General features: G+C 57.9%; 1 protein-coding gene across 8 annotated transcripts in view; it reads left to right on the forward strand.

Moving 5' to 3' along the window:
* EVL (Enah/Vasp-like) overlaps positions 1-19910 on the forward strand; it is a 164714-nt gene that overhangs the window by 125419 nt on the left and 19385 nt on the right. For all 8 annotated transcript variants that reach the window (XM_033420170.2, XM_012531593.3, XM_049706517.1 and 5 more), the window contains one exon: positions 16354-16417. In XM_033420170.2, coding sequence (XP_033276061.1) covers positions 16354-16417 — 64 coding nt within the window. The remainder of the gene's footprint in view (positions 1-16353; positions 16418-19910) is intronic.

Below are 19910 nucleotides of genomic sequence, written 5' to 3' on the forward strand. Positions count from 1 at the left end.
GAATGTTCCCCCAGTCTTTCCAATGTCCTTAACCGCTGCAGCGTCAGCTCCCACAGGAGGGCGCCCAGGCCAGGGGCCTCTCCTGAAGAGTGAGGCCCGGAGCCGTTTCCTCTCACTGCCCCACCTCCCAGCTTCGTAGAGCCGGGGCTGGATTCTGCTTTTCATAAACCTCTTTTCTTCTTAAAATTACCTGCTTTTTTCTCCTAAGGAAAAAAGCTGTTTTCACCTCCCTCCTGCGGAGGCCGTGGGCACTTTCTATCCCCGACAAAGGGTCACTGAGGACACCCGTTCCCTGAGGCTCCACGTCATCTCCTGCCTGCCCCCTGGTGGCCGCTTCCTGCGCACCAGCCCCTGGGGCGTCCTACCACCTGCACCCACAGTGACTCACCAGGGCACCTTCCCCAGAGCCCCCCCACCCCCAGCGTGCCCTCCTGTCCCCACTCTTCCGAGCCCCACTCCTTCTGCGGGACCCTGGCTCTGCAGACAAAGCCGTTTCCGGCCACCGTGGTAGGGTGCCCCGCTCCTTCCCCACACTCCCACGGTGCTCATTTACGCCTCCATCGCGGGGGTTAATGCCACCTAGCATGTCGTATTGTTCTCAGCATGTGCGTTCGGTCAGGCCGGGAAGTCAGAAAGTGTCCTGTTTGTCTCTGGACCCTCAAAAACCAGCACACTGTCTAACTGACAAGCTCTGGCTGCATCCATACAGGTGAGGGGGGGCAAACCAAGACCCAGGGACTTGCCGGTCTTGAGACCTCCAGCCCCATATTGCGACTGCACTGGATGGTCTATCCTGACGCGGGCGTGCACTGGGCCCGACCCCAGACCCCAGCCTCACGTGTGTTGTCCTCGTGCTTCGTGCTTGGGCTGCGAGCCACAAGGCACCCTCCCCTCCCCTCCCCTCCCCTCCCCTCCCCTCCCCTCCAGGGGCCTCCTCCTGCCTCTCAGCACATGGTCATCCACTTGGTTTGAGCTCGCTATTTGCTCATCTAGACTGTGAGCCCGTCGAGGGCAGGAGCCCCGAAGAAGGGCCAACACGACCCAGGTGTTTGGACAGTAGGTGAGCTCGCTGGTGCGGTCACACATCTGTCTGTCTGTCCCTCACGTGGCCTGATGCTTCCTGCCGTCACGCCATCCTCTGCAGACCAAGACGACGTTCCTGGACCAGCACCACTTTTGGAACTGGGCGCAAGGCGAGGGGTGCTATCTGTGATTGAGGGACATGGCACATAGAATTGTCTCACACAGAAATCGCACCCGTCACCTTGGCCCGCCTAGCAGCACCCTGAACCGAGGAATACGCCTTCCCCAGCCAGCAGCCGTGTTCTCACCGACCTCCAGCTCTTTGTGGCCCTGGGGTACACGTGTATAGGACGTGGAGTCAGGCAAGTCTGGGTTCGTGCACTGCTCGTGCCAAGGGTGTGCCCTCGGGCAAGTCGCTTCAGATTTCTGAGACTCAGTTTCTCCATCTGTACAATGGGTTTACTACACCTACCTCACAGGGTTGTTGTGAGGATAACATGAGATGATGTTTGTGCAAGTTTTTTGTCACCTGTAAATTACTATAACAATTTGAAGCTACTTTTTTTTTTTTTTTTTTTTTTTTTTAGTATTTGAAAAGTTAACTAACATAACTCCTGTGGTGATGCCTTGGGAGACACAGGGAGGCTGGGCTGCTTGGGCTGGGCTGGTGAGTTCAAGTCAAGGGTCCAAGGAGAGGCTGTGCCTGACCCTTGGGGTCTCCCTCTGCACCTTGGCAGTACTTTGTAGCCTTCTTGGGACCCCTGATTTCTGAGCATCCCAGCAGCAGCCTGCTGCCATCATTGTCTTCCTTTAAAGCACTGCTGGTTTGTGTGTAGCTCCCATCCCGGAGAAGGGGGACCTCCTTCCACCGGCCCCAGGGTCATCTCCCTAACGCTAATGGGAGGCTTTCTTTGGGGCTTTTCGTTTTCCTTAGATCTGACCTGGGTACCACATGCTCAGTCGGGGCTTGAGTTCCTGAATGGTCCATTATGGATGCCCGCCTCGCCAGTGCCCACCAAGTACATCTCGCGTTGGGTCGTGGTGAGCAGCCTGTGGTCAGCACAGCGACTGACAGATGACACAGACTCTGGGGGCAGAGGACAGAGTGCCAGGCCCGTGCTCCAGGCCCTGTCACACAAGAGCCTGTGAAACCTTGAGCAAGCCGTTTCATCACCCCGAGCCTCAGTTTCCTCATCGTTAAAGGTGGTTATAATAACCACCTGCAAAGTTGCTGTGAGACTCAAATGATAACATAAGTGGGAATGTGACTTGCAAGCCGTAAAGCACCCTAAGAATGCAAATTGTCATGCTTGCCCCTGGAGCACCCCATCCCAGGACACTGTCTGAGATCTCAGCCCTCAGAAACGGCCAGACTCCTCACTGGTGTGGGAAGAAACAGTGACGTGCCCGGGGGCTGGCCCACATGCTCCTCAAGGAAAGGAACGTGTCTTTTGTTGTACCTGTCCCGCCTGGTCTCATTGGGTCCCCTGGCATCCTCCTGAGACTGTCGGGGACAGGTTAGGAATTCCTGTCCCCACTTTAAGGCTGAAGAAACGAAGGCTCACAGCAGTGATTCGCCAAAGGCTACACTAGTGAGTGACAGAGCCCAAGTCTCCGATTCAAAGTCCAGGCCTTTGCCCAGTGAGCCAGATGGCCTGTCAAAGAGATCCCAGTCAGCTGGTGGCCTCCACACTTTCTAAGTCGTAACCCAGCTTGATCACGGGTTGATTATTATGGGCATTTAACCTGGCCCATCTTTATATTGAAATGCCTACTTCTTCTGAAATAAGTCAAAAATTAATTAGCATCCATTTTCTTTTTTCTCAGTTAGCATACTTAATATCTTTCCTAAAGAATGATAATTTCCAGGTCAGCCTTCTGCCAACTTTAGCTCATATAGGATAAGAGCCAGCTCAAACATTTTAGTAAGTGACCATCCCAGGGACGCAGAAACCCAGGTGCTGGACCTGGATGCAACCTGCAGCTTCTAGAGTGGACAGGGTGTGAGCATTTGAGACCCTGCCCCCCACCCGCTTGTCAGCTGCCTGCCTTCATTCATCATTTATTCATTCAACAAACGACTGGGCTTTCACAGTAGACACCTACTTGATTTGCCGGCTTCTGCACTTAGTCTGTTCTCCACACACAAGCAGATTGATCTTTCCACGTCTAGGTCAGGCCAGGTCGAGCCTTGCTCGGGGCTCTCCAGAGACTTACAGACTGACCCAGAATCAAATCCAAACCCTGACCGAGGCCCGCGTGGACCTCCCTGGCCCTGGCTGCCTTGCTCATTCACTTCCGCCCGACTCTCTACCTCACCCACTTACTTCCGATCACAGCGGCCTCCTGGTCGCCCCCCGATTGTGCCACGCGTGCCCCTTCACCCCGGTGTCCCTTCTGTCTGGAATGCTCTTCCCTCCGAGTAACCCATGGCTCACATGACGCCTCGTCAGGGAGGCAGGACCCACACACCTGCCCCTTCAGCTCTTCCTGCTGCGTTCCTCCTGTTACGTGCTACCATGTTGCCTGTCTTTCCTCTCGAGAACCAAGGGCCCAGGAGAGCGGTTTGTGTCCACGGCTGTATCCCCAGTGCCGCGCACAGTGACGTTTGTGTGATGGATGAAGGACCAGGCATATCCTGGGCCTGTTCTGTTCTGGGCCGTGCACCAGCACACAGAGAGGACCAAGACACGGTTCCCGCGTCTGCAGAGCTCAGTCAGGCAGAGAAGAGGGACTTGACAGTACAGTGTGGCCAGTGCAGGGACAGAGGGAAGTAAGTCCAGGGCCTCGGGAGCCTGAGATGCGGGGACAGGGCTCCAGGAAAGCCTCTGCAGAGGGCATGCTGGATCTGGGGCTTCAAGGATGGATAGAAGTTTGCCAGTTAGAGAAGAGAGAGGACAGTCAGGTGAGGAAGCCGCGCGTGCAAAGGCACAGAGGCATGCTTGAGCCTTTCATGGGGGCACTTCCCACCCTGGACGGGTGTGGGGGAATCGGTGAGGCTTGCGGAACAGTCAGGGCCAGGTCTTGAAGGGCTAGACCTTCCCCTCGAGCCCCAGGCCTTCATGGCCTCCTCTCCCTGCCAGACAGAGCTTCAGAGGTGAAAAGTTACATGCTGATGTCCTGCCCTGGCGCCGTGGCTCTTGCCGGGGCTTAGAGGGAGCGTCCGTGCCGATTCCCAGCTGCCTGGGACTTCCTGAGACTGAGAGCCTCGTGCTCTGCCTCTGTGGCTCCTGGGCAGCTCTTGGCCACAGCCCGTGGCTTCTAAGTGGACTCAGCGATGGTTTGCCCCGGCCGGCCAGCCACTGTCCGTGGATAGCACCCCACCTGTCTCCCAGCTTTGGAGGGACACGGCATGCTGTTTGCGGTGGCAGACGGGTGGGACTGAAAGAGTCCTGGCTTCACCCATCTTTACCAGCAATTGGGGGTAATTCATGCCTCTGAAACTCCATTTCTGATCTGTTGCATGGGGTTGTACTGACAGCCTGTCAGGTGGTTTTGAGAAGTAGACACGGTGGTGTGGGGCATAAATGTAGGTAGGGTATTTCACTTCTCAAGGCGCTCGCAGTCCGGCAGGGGTGCACACAGGCACCTACACAACTCTGATAAAGGGCAGCCTGGGGCCTGGCGGGCGGGGCTTCACCAAGTCCCTGAGCAAGCCTGGGGCCATGGGCTTGTGGGGCAGAGGTGGGAATGTGCCACATCACAGGCAGAGGAAGCACCAGAGAAAGGCAGGAAAGAAAGCAACATTTCAGGAGGACACAGGTGACCGACTGAAGAAGAGAGAGGTTAGGAGAGCGCACCGGGGCGAGGCTCAGAGAGTGAGTCGCAGGGCCCTGGATGCCGGTCAGGATCCCGCCTGTCTTGGGGCTGGTGTGCGGTGGAGCTGCAAGAGACCCCCCAGCCTCCAAAGTCCTTGCAAGTCCTGGGCCATGTTGTAAAAACTCACGCAGATTTTATGTTCTTCTCCATGGTGTATCTGTGCCTCCTTCCCTATTTGGAATTATTTCCCATTCAGTAAAACTGATGCTCCAGGGCTTCCCTGGTGGCGCAGTGGTTGAGAGTCCGCCTGCCGATGCAGGGGACGCGGGTTCGTGCCCCGGTCCGGAAAGATCCCACATGCCGCGGAGCGGCTGGGCCCGTGAGCCATGGCCACTGAGCCTGCGCGTCCGGAGCCTGTGCTCCGCAACGGGAGAGGCCACAACAGTGAGAGGCCCGCGTACCGCAAAAAAAAAAAAAAAAAACTGATGCTCCAGAAGGGTGCTCTGTGCCCTCCTGTTTCTGCACATAGCGCAGAGCACCCCACGCTGTGAAGGGTCTGCCCAAGACACAGGGGCCTCTCCAGTTGAGGCGTGGAGGGCGGAGAGTGGCCTGGCCTCAGCGGCAGAGTGCAGGAGCAGCCCTACCGTGTGACCTCAGTGACTCAGGCACAGCTGGAGGTTAGCCAAGCCACACATAACTGGCAGGACGTTCTTACGTGAGCTCATCTAGAAAACTTAGAATAAATCCTTGCTGAAGAAACAAATACATTTAATTAGCTAGTTCACAGGCTCATAGCGTAGAAAAGGACCTTACAAGCCACATCAGCCAAGACCCCCGTGTGACACACAGAGAAACTAGCTCGGAAAGCCCCGCACCGGCAGCAACAGGGCGCAAATCCAGCTGTTTGCCTGACTGTGTTTCGGTAGCTCGTGATTCCCTTTGCAAACACTGCTAATGAAATGTCATCACACGCTTCCGGAGCATCTAGCAGCTGGAGGTGGAGCAGGCAGCTTAGTCGGGGTCCGAGCCCTGCCACCTGCAGGGTGTGAATTCTGCGGATCCCATCCACTGCGCCTTCAGCAGTTGGAGGTAATGGAGACACTAAAGCCCAAAGAGAATTAACACTCGGCTCTGCTGACCCGCATCCTAGCTTCGGTTACAGCCTCACCTTCAGTTTCTCCAGCTGCTTGCACCTGACACATAGCGCTTTTCTAAGGAGAAGTGGTCCGTGGCTGGTGGGGTGGCCCGGAGTTGCATTTCTGACCACTGGATACCAAGGAGAGAAACTGCTCCTGAAGACCTCCCCTTTGGGGAGTTTTCTCAACATGACCCATTGCAGAGCTGACCTCTGAAGAGACAGGAAGCTGATGGGGACAGAACATGGGCTCGGAAGCTGCAGGAGCTCGTTCTGCTTCTGACTCTGTCACTTACTTGATGTAGACAAGCTTTTAATCTCTCTGGGCGTCCCTGGCCTGCTGAGGTAACGATAATTCCACTCCTGCGATGTGTTATGAGAATTTAATAGATAGAGATATGAAATGTTAGTCACTCAGAATTCCCTAAGAAGGAGGGGCCCTGGCAGAGGGCTGAGTCGTGCTATGTCAGACTCTAGGCTGACACTAACGCGTTGAAGATGCACACCCCAAGATAAGGGATGCTCTCGCTGTGTTTCAGACCAGACAACAGAGAGAAAGAGCTTCAGCCATATGCCCAAGGTCAAAGAGTGGCAGAGCCAGGACTCAGATTTAGCTCCAAGTGGCCTCAAGTCCGTGCGCTGTGTGAACGGGGAGTGCCACTCTCAGCACCCGATGCCTGCTCTGGCTCAGCCCCGCAGGTGGGAAATTAAGTCCCAAAGAGGGAAAGCGACTAGCTACCCAAGGCCCCAAAGCCCAGCAGAACCGATGCGTTAATCATCCGGGGAAAGATCTGGACAGGCAAGGCCGTGTGAGCCCCGCGTCAGGGAGGAAGGTCGGGGGCGGGGGGTAGGAGGTGCCAACCTTGAGATGCCCCTCCTAGGCAGCAAGTCTGGGGGATCCCAGATTCCTTTGAAGTCCTTTGTGGTACCTTACAAATCCGTACATATTTGCATTTTAGCTCAGGGCAGTAAAGACGGAGCAGTCAGCATCACAAGGGAAGATGGTAAGGGAGGTGGGGCCTGACCCCAGTAGGTCACTGGTAGGGAAAGAGGAGCTGGAGGAGGGGCTGGGGGCCGGGGGCTGGGAAGCGTTTCCCAAGGGACCCATGGGAGTGATGTTTCCCACGTGGGGACCAGCACAGAAGCGCTATGCTTTCTGATGTTTCGTGTGAGAGCAGGGCTCAAGGGGAAGAGTCAGAGACAGAGAGACAGCAGGAGGCAACCTAGGAGTCGGGGAAGGCTCCACGGGGTCAGCGACCCCCTTGCCTCTGGGCTTTATGGGCCCTGGGGCTTTGCCAGCTGGGGAAGTGCAGAGGCACCTTCTCAGCGGAAGGAGCAGCCACTGCACCCACAGGTATGATGGCAGAAGGGGGTCCAGGGTGGTGGAAGGGGGTGAAGGATTGCCTTCCCGCGGGCCTTGAAGCCGGTTGGGCTGGAAAGCAGGCAGGAGGGGCAGGGATTGGCTGAGAGAAGCAGCGAGGAGAGGAGAGGAAATCCAAGGAACGGCCGATGGAGCTCGTGAAGAGCGGGCGGCCAAGGTCAGCAGTGCCTGGGACTCTTCCCTCGGTTGGTCACCTGTTCCCTCTGGCTCCGCACCCACCTCGTCCCCTCCCACAGCCCACGGGGGCAAGAGGAGAGCGAGCCACGGTGGGAGGCTCCTTCTGGAAGACACCTGGCGTCACCAGGGCCCGTGGGCTGGCCCCACGAGGGGTCTGGACCCTCCTCCTGGGCCCCCAGAGCTTTCTGGAGTCGGGTAGGCAGGCGGGTTCTGATAGGTTAGCTGGGAAGCCTCATTAAACATTGAAGCGGCGAAGCCCATTTGACGGCTGCCCGGCGTATCAGTTTCCCAGTGCCCAAGCCAGGCAGCTGAGGAAGGAGAGGTAAGTGGGCAGGATGTGAGCAGCGTGCCTCCGGACTGCGCCCCGGGGCCTGCCCGTAATGGTCAGCAGGGAGTGGACCTTCCACTGCTTCTGCTTCTGCCACTGCGACTGCACCGTGCTTTGCAGAGTGAGCTGTAGGTGACGGGAGCCCCTCCCCCTCCTCCCCGCTCCTCCCGGGCCTCCCCTTCCGCTCCCAGGTGCTGGGGGAGGCGGGGCCGGAGCTCTGGGTCTTGCGACGACCTCCCTGTCACTGAGGGTCGGAGGGTTGAGATGCTGTTCTGACCGAGGCCTTGCAGGAAGGGTGGGCAGACGCGGCAGCACGCGGGCTGGGCCGCGGCCAGTGTGGGCTCCGGTCCCAGCAGCCCCGTCCACTTGGGGTACCTGTGGCCTTGGGAAGTCGCTCACCCTTTCCAAGCCTCAGTTTCCCCGTCTATGACATAGGTCTGACAGGCTCTGCCCTGGATGATTGAGCAGATTAATCACAAAAATGACGCAAAGGTGGTTTGTCACGCAGGCAATAAATGTGTGACAGATTTATTGCACTTTATTCTATTTGAGATCCTTTTCAAGGTGTGTAATGTGTGCTGAAAGGAGCTTATTAAGAAAGGGAGAAAAAATATTTTACTAGGATGATAATTGGCCTGAGGACCACAGCCTGGGTGGGACTAAGCAGGCTGGTTGGCAGCATCCTGGCCTGGAAGCCAGGAGACCTCGGTTCTCGCCCCGTTCACCCCTGTTTGGATGTGTTCTTGGGCAAGTCCCTCCCTTTCCCCTGGCCTCAGGATCCCTCTACGCCAGGAGAGGGGACCCTGCTTGCTAGCACCCAGGGTGGCACACAGGCCTCCTGCTGTCATTGGAGTGAAAGGGCCTTTGCTCTCTGGCGTACCATGCTGGTGCTTAATTGCAAGGCTGGTAGGTGCTTCTTACTGTGTGGCCTTGGGCAGTTCGCCCCTCTCTGAATTGCAGCCTCTGCATCTGCACGTGCTGACCTGGGTCTACAGGTCATTTCGACACTGGCCTCTTAGACACAGCTTTAACCACCGGTCACCCTGGGGTTGAGCCATAACTGGCGGGCCCGTGGATGAGGGTGTATTACAGGATTGCAGTGGATGATAAAACAGCTGGCCCTGGTGATCTGAGTAAAACAAAGCAAGCTGCCTCACGTCTCAGCCACTGTGAGCCTAAATTCCCTCATAAGGACTGGCAGAAAGGCACTAGAAAGTTGACACGGGGTAGCTTTCAGCAAGCAATCAGACTGGCAGGGCCGTGGCAGTCGGGATTTGTCTGCTGCTGAGCCAGGCTCAGGAGGTGGGTTAGGCACCCCTGCCTGGGCTTCCTGAGCATCTCAGAGGTGGTGAGGCAGCTGTCTGTCCAACCAGAGCCGAGCATCAGCGTGCTGGTGTGGACAGAGCCCTGGGCGCTGGTCCCAGCTCTGCCACCGATTCCTGGGTGGCCTTGGCAGGGTGGCTCTGAAGACCGTGGCCAGGCCTGAGCTTAGGCCCGGATCACAGGCTCCATTCCCACGTGTGTGTTTGCTCGCTTGGCAGCAGGAACCTAGACACGAGAAGGGAAGGCTGCACCCCATCTCCAAGTGTGGCTCTGAGCCGGTCCAAAATGGAAGCGCCTCTGGAGAAAGGAGAAGGAGTCAGCCAGAGAGACGGCAGAGGGGAAGGGGGCTCGAAAGGGCTTGGGGCTCTGCCCAGCCTGGGCCAGGTGGCTGTCACTTGCTGGCCAGAAATTCCATCAGGCATCACTGAGCAGGTGCTGGATCCTTGGTTTCTGGTGCTGCTGGGATCTCAGGTTCCATCTTTTCAGGAGGCCCAGGGGATGCCTTTCCTGTAGAGACTGCCTGGAAACCTGGCCTGTCCCTTCTGTCCCAGAGGAGCTGGGGGCTGGTGTCCCAGGGCCTCATAAATGTTAATGGCCAGCAGGAGGACGGCCTTTCTCATGAGAAGGTGTCCGCAGTGCTTATCTGCCTACCTCAGCTGTGTAACTTGAAGTGCGGTACCTGGGGCAGGAGCGGTACGGCCTCTGCCTGCCCTGCACAGCCAGACTCAGGGTGGAGTCGCAGTGGAGCGCTTATCCCCTCCGTGGGGACTCTTAAGTCTTTTGTTTCTTTATTATAAGCTGATGCATCCTGCTTGTGCAGAATTTGGAAGTTAAAAAGAGGGGAAGAACCCACAATCCAGAGGTAGCCACTGTGAACATTTAGGTGTATTTCCTTGTTTGTCCTTTTAAGTTGCAGAGATTCAGAACTAGGAGATCCTTGCTTCCATCCTTCTCACTCTATAGGAAACTGAGGCCAGGAGCGGGGAGGGGCTTAACTACGGCGTGGCTGAAATCCAGCAAGAACCTGGGTCTCCCCGGCTCCAGGTTCACTCCAGAGGGGATTTGAACAAACTGAAACAGTCCAGGGAGGCTAGCCAGGAACGGGGAGGGGCTGGGAAACAGGAATGAGGGGTGCTGGGAGGACTGGAGGGGGAACACGAGCTCCGCTCTCCACCGTCCAGGCCCCTGTCTGGTCCTGACCGGCTCCCGTGGGAACAGTGCCAGCAGGACGGGCTTCAGCCCACTGGGAAGTAGACCCCGGGTAGGCTCTGGGGTCTCTCCTCGCTGCGGCCCTTCAGGCTCTGCACAGCTGAGAACCTGAGATACAGATCTTTCTCCTGGGTCAGGAGCGTTCATTTGCGCTCACTTCACCCAAGCACTACGTGGGCAGGGCACCTACGTGGGGTCAGGCAGGATGGCGGCAGGCAGGCCGACCCACGGTCTCCCTCTCCAGAGGCCAGTGGGTGCTGAGAGTCTGGGGGGGCTGGACTCCGGCCGGGAAAGGGCGCCGGGGCTCCCCCCACTCCCCCCCAACCCGGCGGCCGCTGCCTGCCTCCCGCCCTTCACGCTGCTCTCTAGGACCCTCTGCCCCTGTCCGCCCATCCGGCCTCCCCCACCCTTCCTTCCCCGGGAGGCGGAGCAGTTCAAGGGCATGTGTCTAAGGGAGCTGAAGTCTGCTCTCCGGCTTCCTTAGGATGAAATACGGATGGCACCAAGGCTCCTGGGGTGAGGGTGCGGGTTAAGTGAGTGACGTCTGGGAGTCTCTGGCGCAGGACCTGGCACGCAGCGTGGTGGCTGCTCGATAAACTTGAGTTCTCTCATCCCGCATCCCGTCGCCTCGAGTTGGCCAAGTGCCACCCCCGCCGGTGACCACGGTGTCTCCCTGCTCGCGAATCTCCCGCTCGCGAGGCGCGTCCCCGGCTCGGCCGCGGCCTGTTTCCAGCGTGAGGGAAAGCTCTAGAGTGTGCCGCCTGCACAGCCTCGGCAGCTGTTGGCGATCATCAGGCAGTTTGCCTGGGGCCCGGTCATGCATTTATTCAACAGATATTTGTCGAGTGTTGACCCGATGCCAAGAAGTACGTTCAGTGCCGGGCACGTGGAGAACAGGACAGTTACGTGCCTGGGGGTTAAGTCGGACGGCTGTGCGCCCGGGTCCTGGCACATACAGGTGCACGTAATACGTCCTAGGGGACAGGGAGCCTGGGCTCGCAGAGTCCCCGTGAGGAGGTGCCCCCTGCACAGCAGAGCAGGGCCTGGGCCCCGCCTGTCCCCTGCACCCCTCTCAGCAAGGCTGGGGCGGGGCCGGGGGTCAGCCCCTTTGGGTCCCTTCTCCCGGAAGCCTGACCCTGTGCAGCCGGCTTTTCCTCCATCTGCTCTCCCCGGCCCCTTGCTGCTGAATGAGGGCAGTGTTCCCGAGGATGATCGCATCTGACGCTGGAATCTGCGTCACAGATGGAGGCCGTGGAAGTCTTCGGGGCGCAGTACCTGGACCGGGCGCTCTCACCCCATCTGGGAACAGCCCTGTACCCCGTGGAGGGCGCGGGGTCGTTCACGCCCTGCTCGCTGCTGAGGCCCCAGGTCTGACCTCAGTCCTCCCAGCCCCTCTCTCCCCTTCAGTGTGGCCTCCGGTCACTCAGTGACTTGCCCTAGGGCCCTCGGCTGCCAGCCCCCCTCCCGGGTGGGCTCGTGGCCTGGGTCTGGCCAGCCTGCCCCTCCCCTCTGGTGTTGTCTCTCCTTTCCGTCCCCCACCTCATGACCCCCAAGGGTAAAAGGGCCTCCTCTGAGTCACCAGCGTGTTTGTAGGAGTGGGTGTGTGATGGGACTCCGACCTGAAGCTGGAATGTGGGCCTCAGGGGACAAGAAGTCACTCCTTCCCCAAGAAGCATCGTGTCAGATGGACTCAGAGCAGACGAGCCTGCCTGTCCCATCCCCAGGCTCCTCTCTGTGGTCAGGGGCTCCATCGGGCACAGGCCACCCTCTGCCCTGGCCTGCCACCAGGGTGTGCACTCTGACGCTGTGGGCTGGACCCACAAGACACCAGAACCTCACAGGCACCCCGCTTCTCCCGACGTCGGGTCCATGTTCCACGTTCAATTTTCCTCTTTGTCATGTGTCTGTAGTGCAAATTAGGCTCTTTATTGTGACTTTGCAAAACTTGTTTGAAGTGAGTGAGAGAAGGGCAGCATCTGTCTCAGTTGGAGCTCCCAGACTTGGCAAGCTTGTGACACCGAGCCCCATGGCCTTGGGCAAGCCCCCTCCCCACCTCTCAAAGCCACCAACACCCCTTCTCCGGGCGGCAGTGGGCCCCTGGTGCCGGCGGGGAGTAGTTGGCCTGGGAACTGGGCCTCAGTCGGCCTCCTCTCTGAACAGGCACGGACCTGGGGAGCCCCGTGTTTCTGTGGCTCGCTTCTAGGTGGGTCTTATCTTCATCTGAGCGAGTTCAGTCCCATTCCTTCACCTGTGCTTTTTTCCCTGGGCTTGGTGATCACACCAAGGTTCCCTCAGACCTTCCCAACTCCGTTTGATAAAATACGCCGAGTACCTGATGTGAGCCGGCCTTGAGCAGGGAGTGATGAGTGACAGGCGTGGTCTCTGCCCTCCAATCACTGTAATATCAGAAAGTGGTGTGGGAGAGGCCGAGCAGTGGAGGCAGGAGGAGGTAGGGCAGGCTTCCTGGCAGAGGCAGCTATGCAGTTGGGCCTTGAAGACGTGGTAGGTGAGGAAGGTGTCCCGGGTGGATGGGGGCCACACAGAGACGGGGAGGTGGGAAGCACAGCAGGTGATCCAGGCTTAGTGAGCAGGTGCAGAAGGCCTGCTGCGGGGGCGGGGTGGGGGGTGAGTCCAGGAGAAGCGGCTGTGGGGATGGGCTGGACTCCTAACTCCATTGAGCTTGGACTTGACCCCATAGGGGTCAGACTTGTGTTCTCCAGAGATCATGTGATCTGCAGTCAGTGTGGAAGCTGGATGGGGAGAAAGGGGTGTGGGTAGAGGCGGAGGTCCCTTTGGTTGACTAAGGCACGGGTCCAGGAGAGATGCTGAGGCAGCCGCGTGAGCAGGGAGAGGCAGGTGGATTCTGCTGGGGTCTCAGACGCAGCAGCAGAGAACTTGGTAGCTAAGGAGACTGGGGGTGGAGTGGCCTGCGGTCCTCACCTGGATCCTGGATCCTGGAGGTGGGGGCACGGCTGGCCTGCGGTGACTCGGGCACAGGACACTCCGCGTGTTTGGCTTCTGATCGCACTGCTCAGAGAATCATGGGAAGTAACTTGGGGCACGGGACAGACGGGAGTGATGATCAGCCGCCCGATGCTCCCGCCCTGAGATCTCAACACAAGAGGCATCTGCAGATGGGCTGTGCCCAGGCTTCCTGAAGGCCCTAGACCGTCCTGGAGGGTGGAGCCTCCTCCCCATTCTCCTCCCGCCTCTGCCAGTGGGGCACCGTGGCCAGTGGGTGGAATGGGCCAGGAGGAAGGAGGCACGCCCCGCGCGACCCTGGACAGACCCCTCCCCTCTGAGACAGAGGGCCTATACTTCCTAATGCTAAGGACCCTCGCAGCTCAAAACATAACCGCGTTTTCTGAGGTTAAGAAGAATGGGAGGCCTTCCGCAACCAGTGTTGTCTCTTCCTGCCCCGTAGTGTCTAAAGTTCTAGCCGTCGCATTTTGAGATGCCTCACGCGCAGGGACTGGAGCCCCCTGGGAGCAGCGAGGGCTGCGCTCAGTCCTCCCACACCCTGGCCAGGCCGGCTGGCTGAGGGTGTCAGGAGGCAGTCCAGGCCGGCGGGCGGAACAAGGGGCACAAGCGCAGGACCTCTGCAGTTCACGCTGTGGCAGCTGGCTGCCAGCGGGGGTCCTGACAGCTGGCGGGGCCCGGTCAGAACGAGGGGGGGCTCCCGTCCTCAGACCAGGGGCCAGGCGGGGGCTCCGGGGCAGGGGCTTGGCCCTGGAAGAGGGGCAGATCCGGACACGGGCACGGGCCCAGCAGCCGAGGCCGGGTCTTGGAACAAGGCAGGAGTCCAGCTGTCAGGCCTGAGCCCCAAATGCTGGGCTGAGTGGGTGGCACTGTCCGCCGCGCGGACACCAGGCAGAGCCTGGGCGCTGTCTGAGGGCTGCGGCCCCTCACCCGGGACTCTCCTGGCCAGTCTGCCACCTGCACTCTTCATCCTACAGGCCGGTCTCAGCCGACACCACGGTGCGATTGAATTTAAGAAAGAAAGTGGCGTTTTGCGGGTAGTCTGAGCTTGGTTCTCCTGTTTACAGGTGTGTCACTTACCCTTTCTGGGCTGTTCCCTCGTCTGTTACAAGCCTTCCTGGGAGCTGTCCAGTAGGGTTGTGAGAATTACAGTAACTGTAAATTAAATTAAAAGAAGTGACCTGACACTGCTGTAAAGCAGTGTTCTCGTATTCTTTCTCTGGTTTCCTGAGAACAAGAGGAGAGGAGCCCTAAGGCCTGGGCCTCACGGAGTAGGAGAGAAAAGAGATCCCCTCCACCGCGGATTTTTTTTTTTTAATTAGGAATGTTTTTTCTTTATTAAACTTGAAAGTTTTTCTAATATCTATACCGGACATATTTACAGAAAAACCAATTTTTAGAAAGAACAGAGTTATTTTATGTTAAGTAAAGCAGAACAAGCATGTTTAGAGACAGGAAAAGAAAGCCAGTATTTATTTCACACCTGCTAATGTGCCAGGCCACCAGATATTTATGTAGTCACCTCTGTAAAGAGTACGCAGGCGTCTTCTCTCCTGCCCGGCCCCTGAGTTCAGCAGTTGGCATTGAACAAGGCAGGGTCAGGCAGGGCCACCCAGGGGAGAAATTTATCCTCAGGTGCTGGGAGGCCTCCTCCCGTCAAGCAGCTGGCCCACTGCCCACCACCTGGATCCTCTTTCCCCAACTAAAGCATCCACACAGGGGTCTGGAAGCAGCAAAGCAAGGCTCACTGAAAACGTGACTGAAGCCCATACTGGGGCCTAGGACTGGGCACTGCTGAATATGGAAGCAAACTCCCGGCTTGGAAAGGACTGTCAAGCATAGAAAAGTAGAAAAGGATTCAACCCGTGTTGTCACACCTGGGGGTGGAAATCGGGCCTTCCTGGGTGGGTAGATTTGGGACCTCGGTGTAGGAAGGGACCTGCTCCCTTGGGAGGTGAGGCTTGCGTTGCGGGGATCATGCTCGGAGAGCCGGCCTGGAGGGCACCTGTGCTGGGCAGAAGCTTGCCCCAGAATCAGATGACCTGTTTCGGCTTTGAGATTCTGTTACTCTCTGTGCCGCTGTGCCCCTGGCCCAGGGGACGCCCTGCTAATCTCTCAGCTGTTTGAAGCACCTGTGGGAGAAGCCTTCTGCCCATCGTGGATTTTGTCGTACGCCCCTCATCCTAGAGAGGAGACAATGCCCCTTCCCCACCTAGGCAGCGAGGCCTGAGGCCAGCTTGCCCGGAGTCCCTCCCCCATTGCTGTGACTCCACAGTTCCCCAGTGACACCTGAGCTGGCGAAGAGAAGGAACAATCAGCTCCTTCTCAGATTGGAGCAAAAGCTTGATTTTCCTGTGAATGTAACACAGCACCAGCCCCGGTCTGAACAGGAGGTACACTCCACAGACCTCGCCTGTTCTGGGGCCCTGCCTTCAGGGTCAAGGGCAGGAATGTAGCCTGGAAGGCTCCACAGTTGCTCTGTCCTCTTCTGCCCACCGCACAGCTCCAGACTCCTAGATGCAGGCAGGAGGGCGTCACATCGCGGTGAGGGGCACGGGGCTGCGGCCCAGACCCGGTGCTGAAACCCCGGCTCCGACACATACCTGCCGTAAGGGTCATTCGCCTGCTCAAAAGGCGGAATAAAATGGATCTGCTGGGTTCAGTGATTCCAAATTTTCGTTAGAACAGCTTTGTGGGGCATGGAGAGGCCAGAGCCAGATGGTGAGGGTCGAGGGCACAGTGGCAAGGAGGAAGTGGCAACAGCAGGTGCAGTTTGAGAGGGAGGCCAGAGGGGTCAGGCGAGAAGGGGCGATTCTGAGCCGTGTGAAATGGCACCCCCTTTACTGGCGCCAAGGCAGGAGCCGCAAGAAAGGGAGAAGGAGGTTTGACTGAGAGGGTGAGGTGGGACAGGGTGTTGCAGGGCTAAGGACCAGCAGTTGAGACCGTCTCCGGTGGGACCAGAGGGCAGAGGCAGGGAGAGTCCCAGGGGTCCTTTCTTCTCTGTTAACCGCTGCGCTCTTGTGCTTCTCTGCCCCACAGGCTCCTCCAGCCAGCGTCAGGTGCAGAATGGCCCGTCTCCTGATGAGATGGACATCCAGAGAAGGTAACCCCCCAGCAGCAGGGGCCAGCCTGGAGGACACACCTGTGGCTGCAGCCAGGACTCCCAGAGAGACACGGGGGCGGGGGAACAGGCCTGACCAGAAAGGAAGGGGAGCCAGCTCACTGCTGCTTTGCCAGTGACCGTGAGAGGGTGTGGTTTCACGGGGGGCAGGGGGCGGGGGTGAGCTCGCCGGCGCTGCAGCCTCGTGATCAGCCTGGCAGTGTCCTGTGTCGTTCACTTATTGAGCACAGCCCTCCTGGGTATATTAGGAGGTAGTCATCTGGGGATTCAGTAACGTGGCCAAGGCTGTACTGCTGGAGATGGGCGGACGTGACCCGCCAGGCCTGTGCGACTGAGGCCCGTCCTTGACCCCGTCCTGTGCTCTGTCCGAAGGCCTCGTGAGCCCTGGTCCTGGCACACTCTCGCTGGGTGCCCTGGGTGGGTGCCACGGCCTCTCTGGAGGATCTTAACCCCTTGCCTGCTCACCTCCCGGTGGAGGTTAAAGCAGACAGAGGCTGTGAGAGCACTTTGTGCACTGCAGCTGCTCTTGGACAGCTGGGCCAGGGCTGCGCCGGTGGGATTTGGGCCATAGGGTGACGCCCTGCCCCCCCGGCCCCCTCCAAGGAGCCTCTTAAGTGTTAGAACTGGGAGGAAGGGCCAGTGCCATTGTCCTGAAGTTACAAAAGAGGTCGTGGTGGCCAAGGAGGGAGCAGCCTCCCCAGGTCACGTTGCCAGGTGAGGCAGCGCCAGGGCTTGAACCTGCTCTGTGCCTCCTGGGTGGGGACTCAGCGTCTCTGAGGGGCTTGGAGTCCCGGCTCTGTGGGAGCCGTGCTGCGGAGGCAGGCCTGGGGCCTGCATCCTCACCCGGGTCAGTGGGAGAGGGCGTGCCTCCAGGGGCCTGTGGTGAGGCAGGCAGAGCCCGGGGCCGGGAGCTGGGCAGGCGACATCCCCACCCTCACCTGGCTGTGAGACTCTCTCAGGGAGTTCTCTTCTCGAGCCTCTCCCCTGCTCTGAGCACCTTCTGGCCGCCATGGTGTACTTTGTGACCTTGGGCCAGTTACTGCCTTAGGCCTTGGCTTCCTGTTTGAAGGTAACAGTGTTAACGAAGGAAAGATGGGAATATGCTTCCCAGACTCAGGTTGGAGAGGTTCCTTTTTTTTCTTTTTTTTTCGGCTTTTTAACAATTTATTTAAAATTTTAAAAGTCATCAGATTTACCATATTAGCCATTTTTAAGCGTACAGATCAGTGGTATTAAGGACGCCCACGTCATTGTGCAACCAGCACCATCACCCATCCACAGAACGTTTGCATCAAAAATGAAACTCTGTCCCCATTAAACGCTAACACCCGGGCTTCCCTGGTGGCGCAGTGGTTGGGACTCCACCTGACGATGCAGGGGACACGGGTTCGTGCCTCGGTCCAGGAAGATCCCACATGCCGCGGAGTGGCTGGGCCCGGGAGCCATGGCCGCTGAGCCTGCGCGGCCAGAGCCTGTGCTCCGCAACAGGAGAGGCCACAACAGTGAGAGGCCCGCATACCGCAAAAAAAACCCCAAAAACAAACAAACAAACTGAAACTCCATGCCCAGTGAACATTAACTCCCCCCTCCCCACTCCCATAGCCCCTGGCAGCCACCATCCTACTTTCCATCTTTATGAACTTGACTACTCTGTGTACCTAATATAAACAGAATCATACAATAAGTGTTTTTGTGGCTGGTTAATTTCACTGAGCATAATGTCTTCAGGGGGCATCCAGGCTGTATCATATGTCAGAATTTTCTAACTTTAAAAAAAAATTTTTTTTCTTCCTTTTTAAAGTACGTAATATTCCATCGTATGTGTAGACCACATTTTTCCTATATTATTTTTCTTGCTTTGACATTTTGGCTATTGTAAATAATGCTGATATGAACACGATTGTCCAGTGGATGAAGGTGGCAGCCTTGCAGCGAGTGGCCGAGACCAGTCCCCCTGACCTCAGAGGTTCCTTTTTTTTTTTTGCGGTACGCGGGCCTCTCACTGCCGTGGCCTCTCCCGTTGCGGAGCACAGGCTCCGGACGCACAGGCTCAGCGGCCATGGCTCACGGGCCCAGCCGCTCCGCGGCATGTGGGATCTTCCCGGACCGGGGCACGAACCCGTGTCCCCTGCATCGGCAGGCGGACTCTCAACCCTGAGCCAGCAGGGAAGCCCAGAGATTCCCTTTTATTAATTCCCCTGGCCTGTCTGCTAGCCTCTCAGGAGTATAACATACTGCAGTTTACAAGGGGTTTTTACACACTTTGATTCATTTTAATCCTCACATCAGCCGTCAGGGGTTGTTACTACCCATACTATTTCTCACATGAGCCAACTGAAGCTCAGAGAACAGAAATGACTTGCCCAAAGTAAGCAAGACTTAGAAGCAGAACCAGAACTGGCCCCAGCTCAGCCCTGTGCCAGGTCCCAGGGCTGCCTCCACCCAGAGAAGGGCCTGCGTCCTAAACACACCCTGCAGTTGTGCTCTCAGAACTGGTGAAACACCACGCACTTTATCTAACGCCACCCCCCAAGTCCAGTGTTCCAGGCCACTGGCTGCAGAGGGCCATTCAGTTTTGTCTGCAGTCGACTGTGCACAGACCGAGCGACCCCGGGAGGTCAGTCTGTGAACCACAGGCATCAAACTGCAGAGCAGGGATCCTACTCCCCCTGCATCCCTGGCAGTCACCACGGAGCGGGGCCCAGAAAGAGAGGAATTGCGTGGTGCGCAGCAGTGAGGTAGGGACTCTTTAGGGTCAAAAGGGTCTTTTTCATTATTTTTTAGATCTCGGGCATAATCCTCACAAGAACCCCATGAAACAGGTGTTCTTATGCTTATTTATGGAGAGGAATCTGAAGCCCAGGAAAGGGAAATGACTTGCCTGTAATCACAAACCAGTGAATCCCAGAACGGGAACCAGAAAGCTCTCTACCTCTAAATGACCTTGCAGTAAACCCCGGGTCCCACTTGACCTTCCTCCAAGGGGAAGGCAGCTGGGCAGCCCCGTGTAGCTCTTCCACACGCAGCGCGTACTGAGCAGCTGCTGCACGCACACCCGGCCCCAGCCCCAGACATCAGCGCGCTGCACACCAGCGGAGCAGACGCGTGGCCCACAGCCTCCCGCTCAGCCCCGCGCCCCATTACAGGCCTTCAGAGTTGGCTCTCAGCAGTTGAAGCCCTGCTGCCACCCGGGCCCACATGACTCCTCGAGCCCCTCCTCCCCCAGCATCTCAGCCCCAGGTTCTCTGGATGTGTTTGTGGGTCAGTGTGTTCACTCGTCCAGCCTTGAAGAGCAACCCAGGGCCACTCGTGCGAGGAGCTAGGAGGTTAGTCCCCGCAGAGGTACACCGCGCACTACAGCGCAGCCTCCCAAATGGCCCTCCAGATGGAGGCCAGGCCGCAGCTGGATCAGTGGGAAAGGAAGGGGACAGGTAGCCTTAGTGTCCGCTTCTCTCACAGCCAACAATGCCTGACA

Source organism: Orcinus orca, chromosome 2 (assembly GCF_937001465.1).
Source record: "Orcinus orca chromosome 2, mOrcOrc1.1, whole genome shotgun sequence".
NCBI classification, from domain to species: Eukaryota; Metazoa; Chordata; class Mammalia; order Artiodactyla; family Delphinidae; genus Orcinus; species Orcinus orca.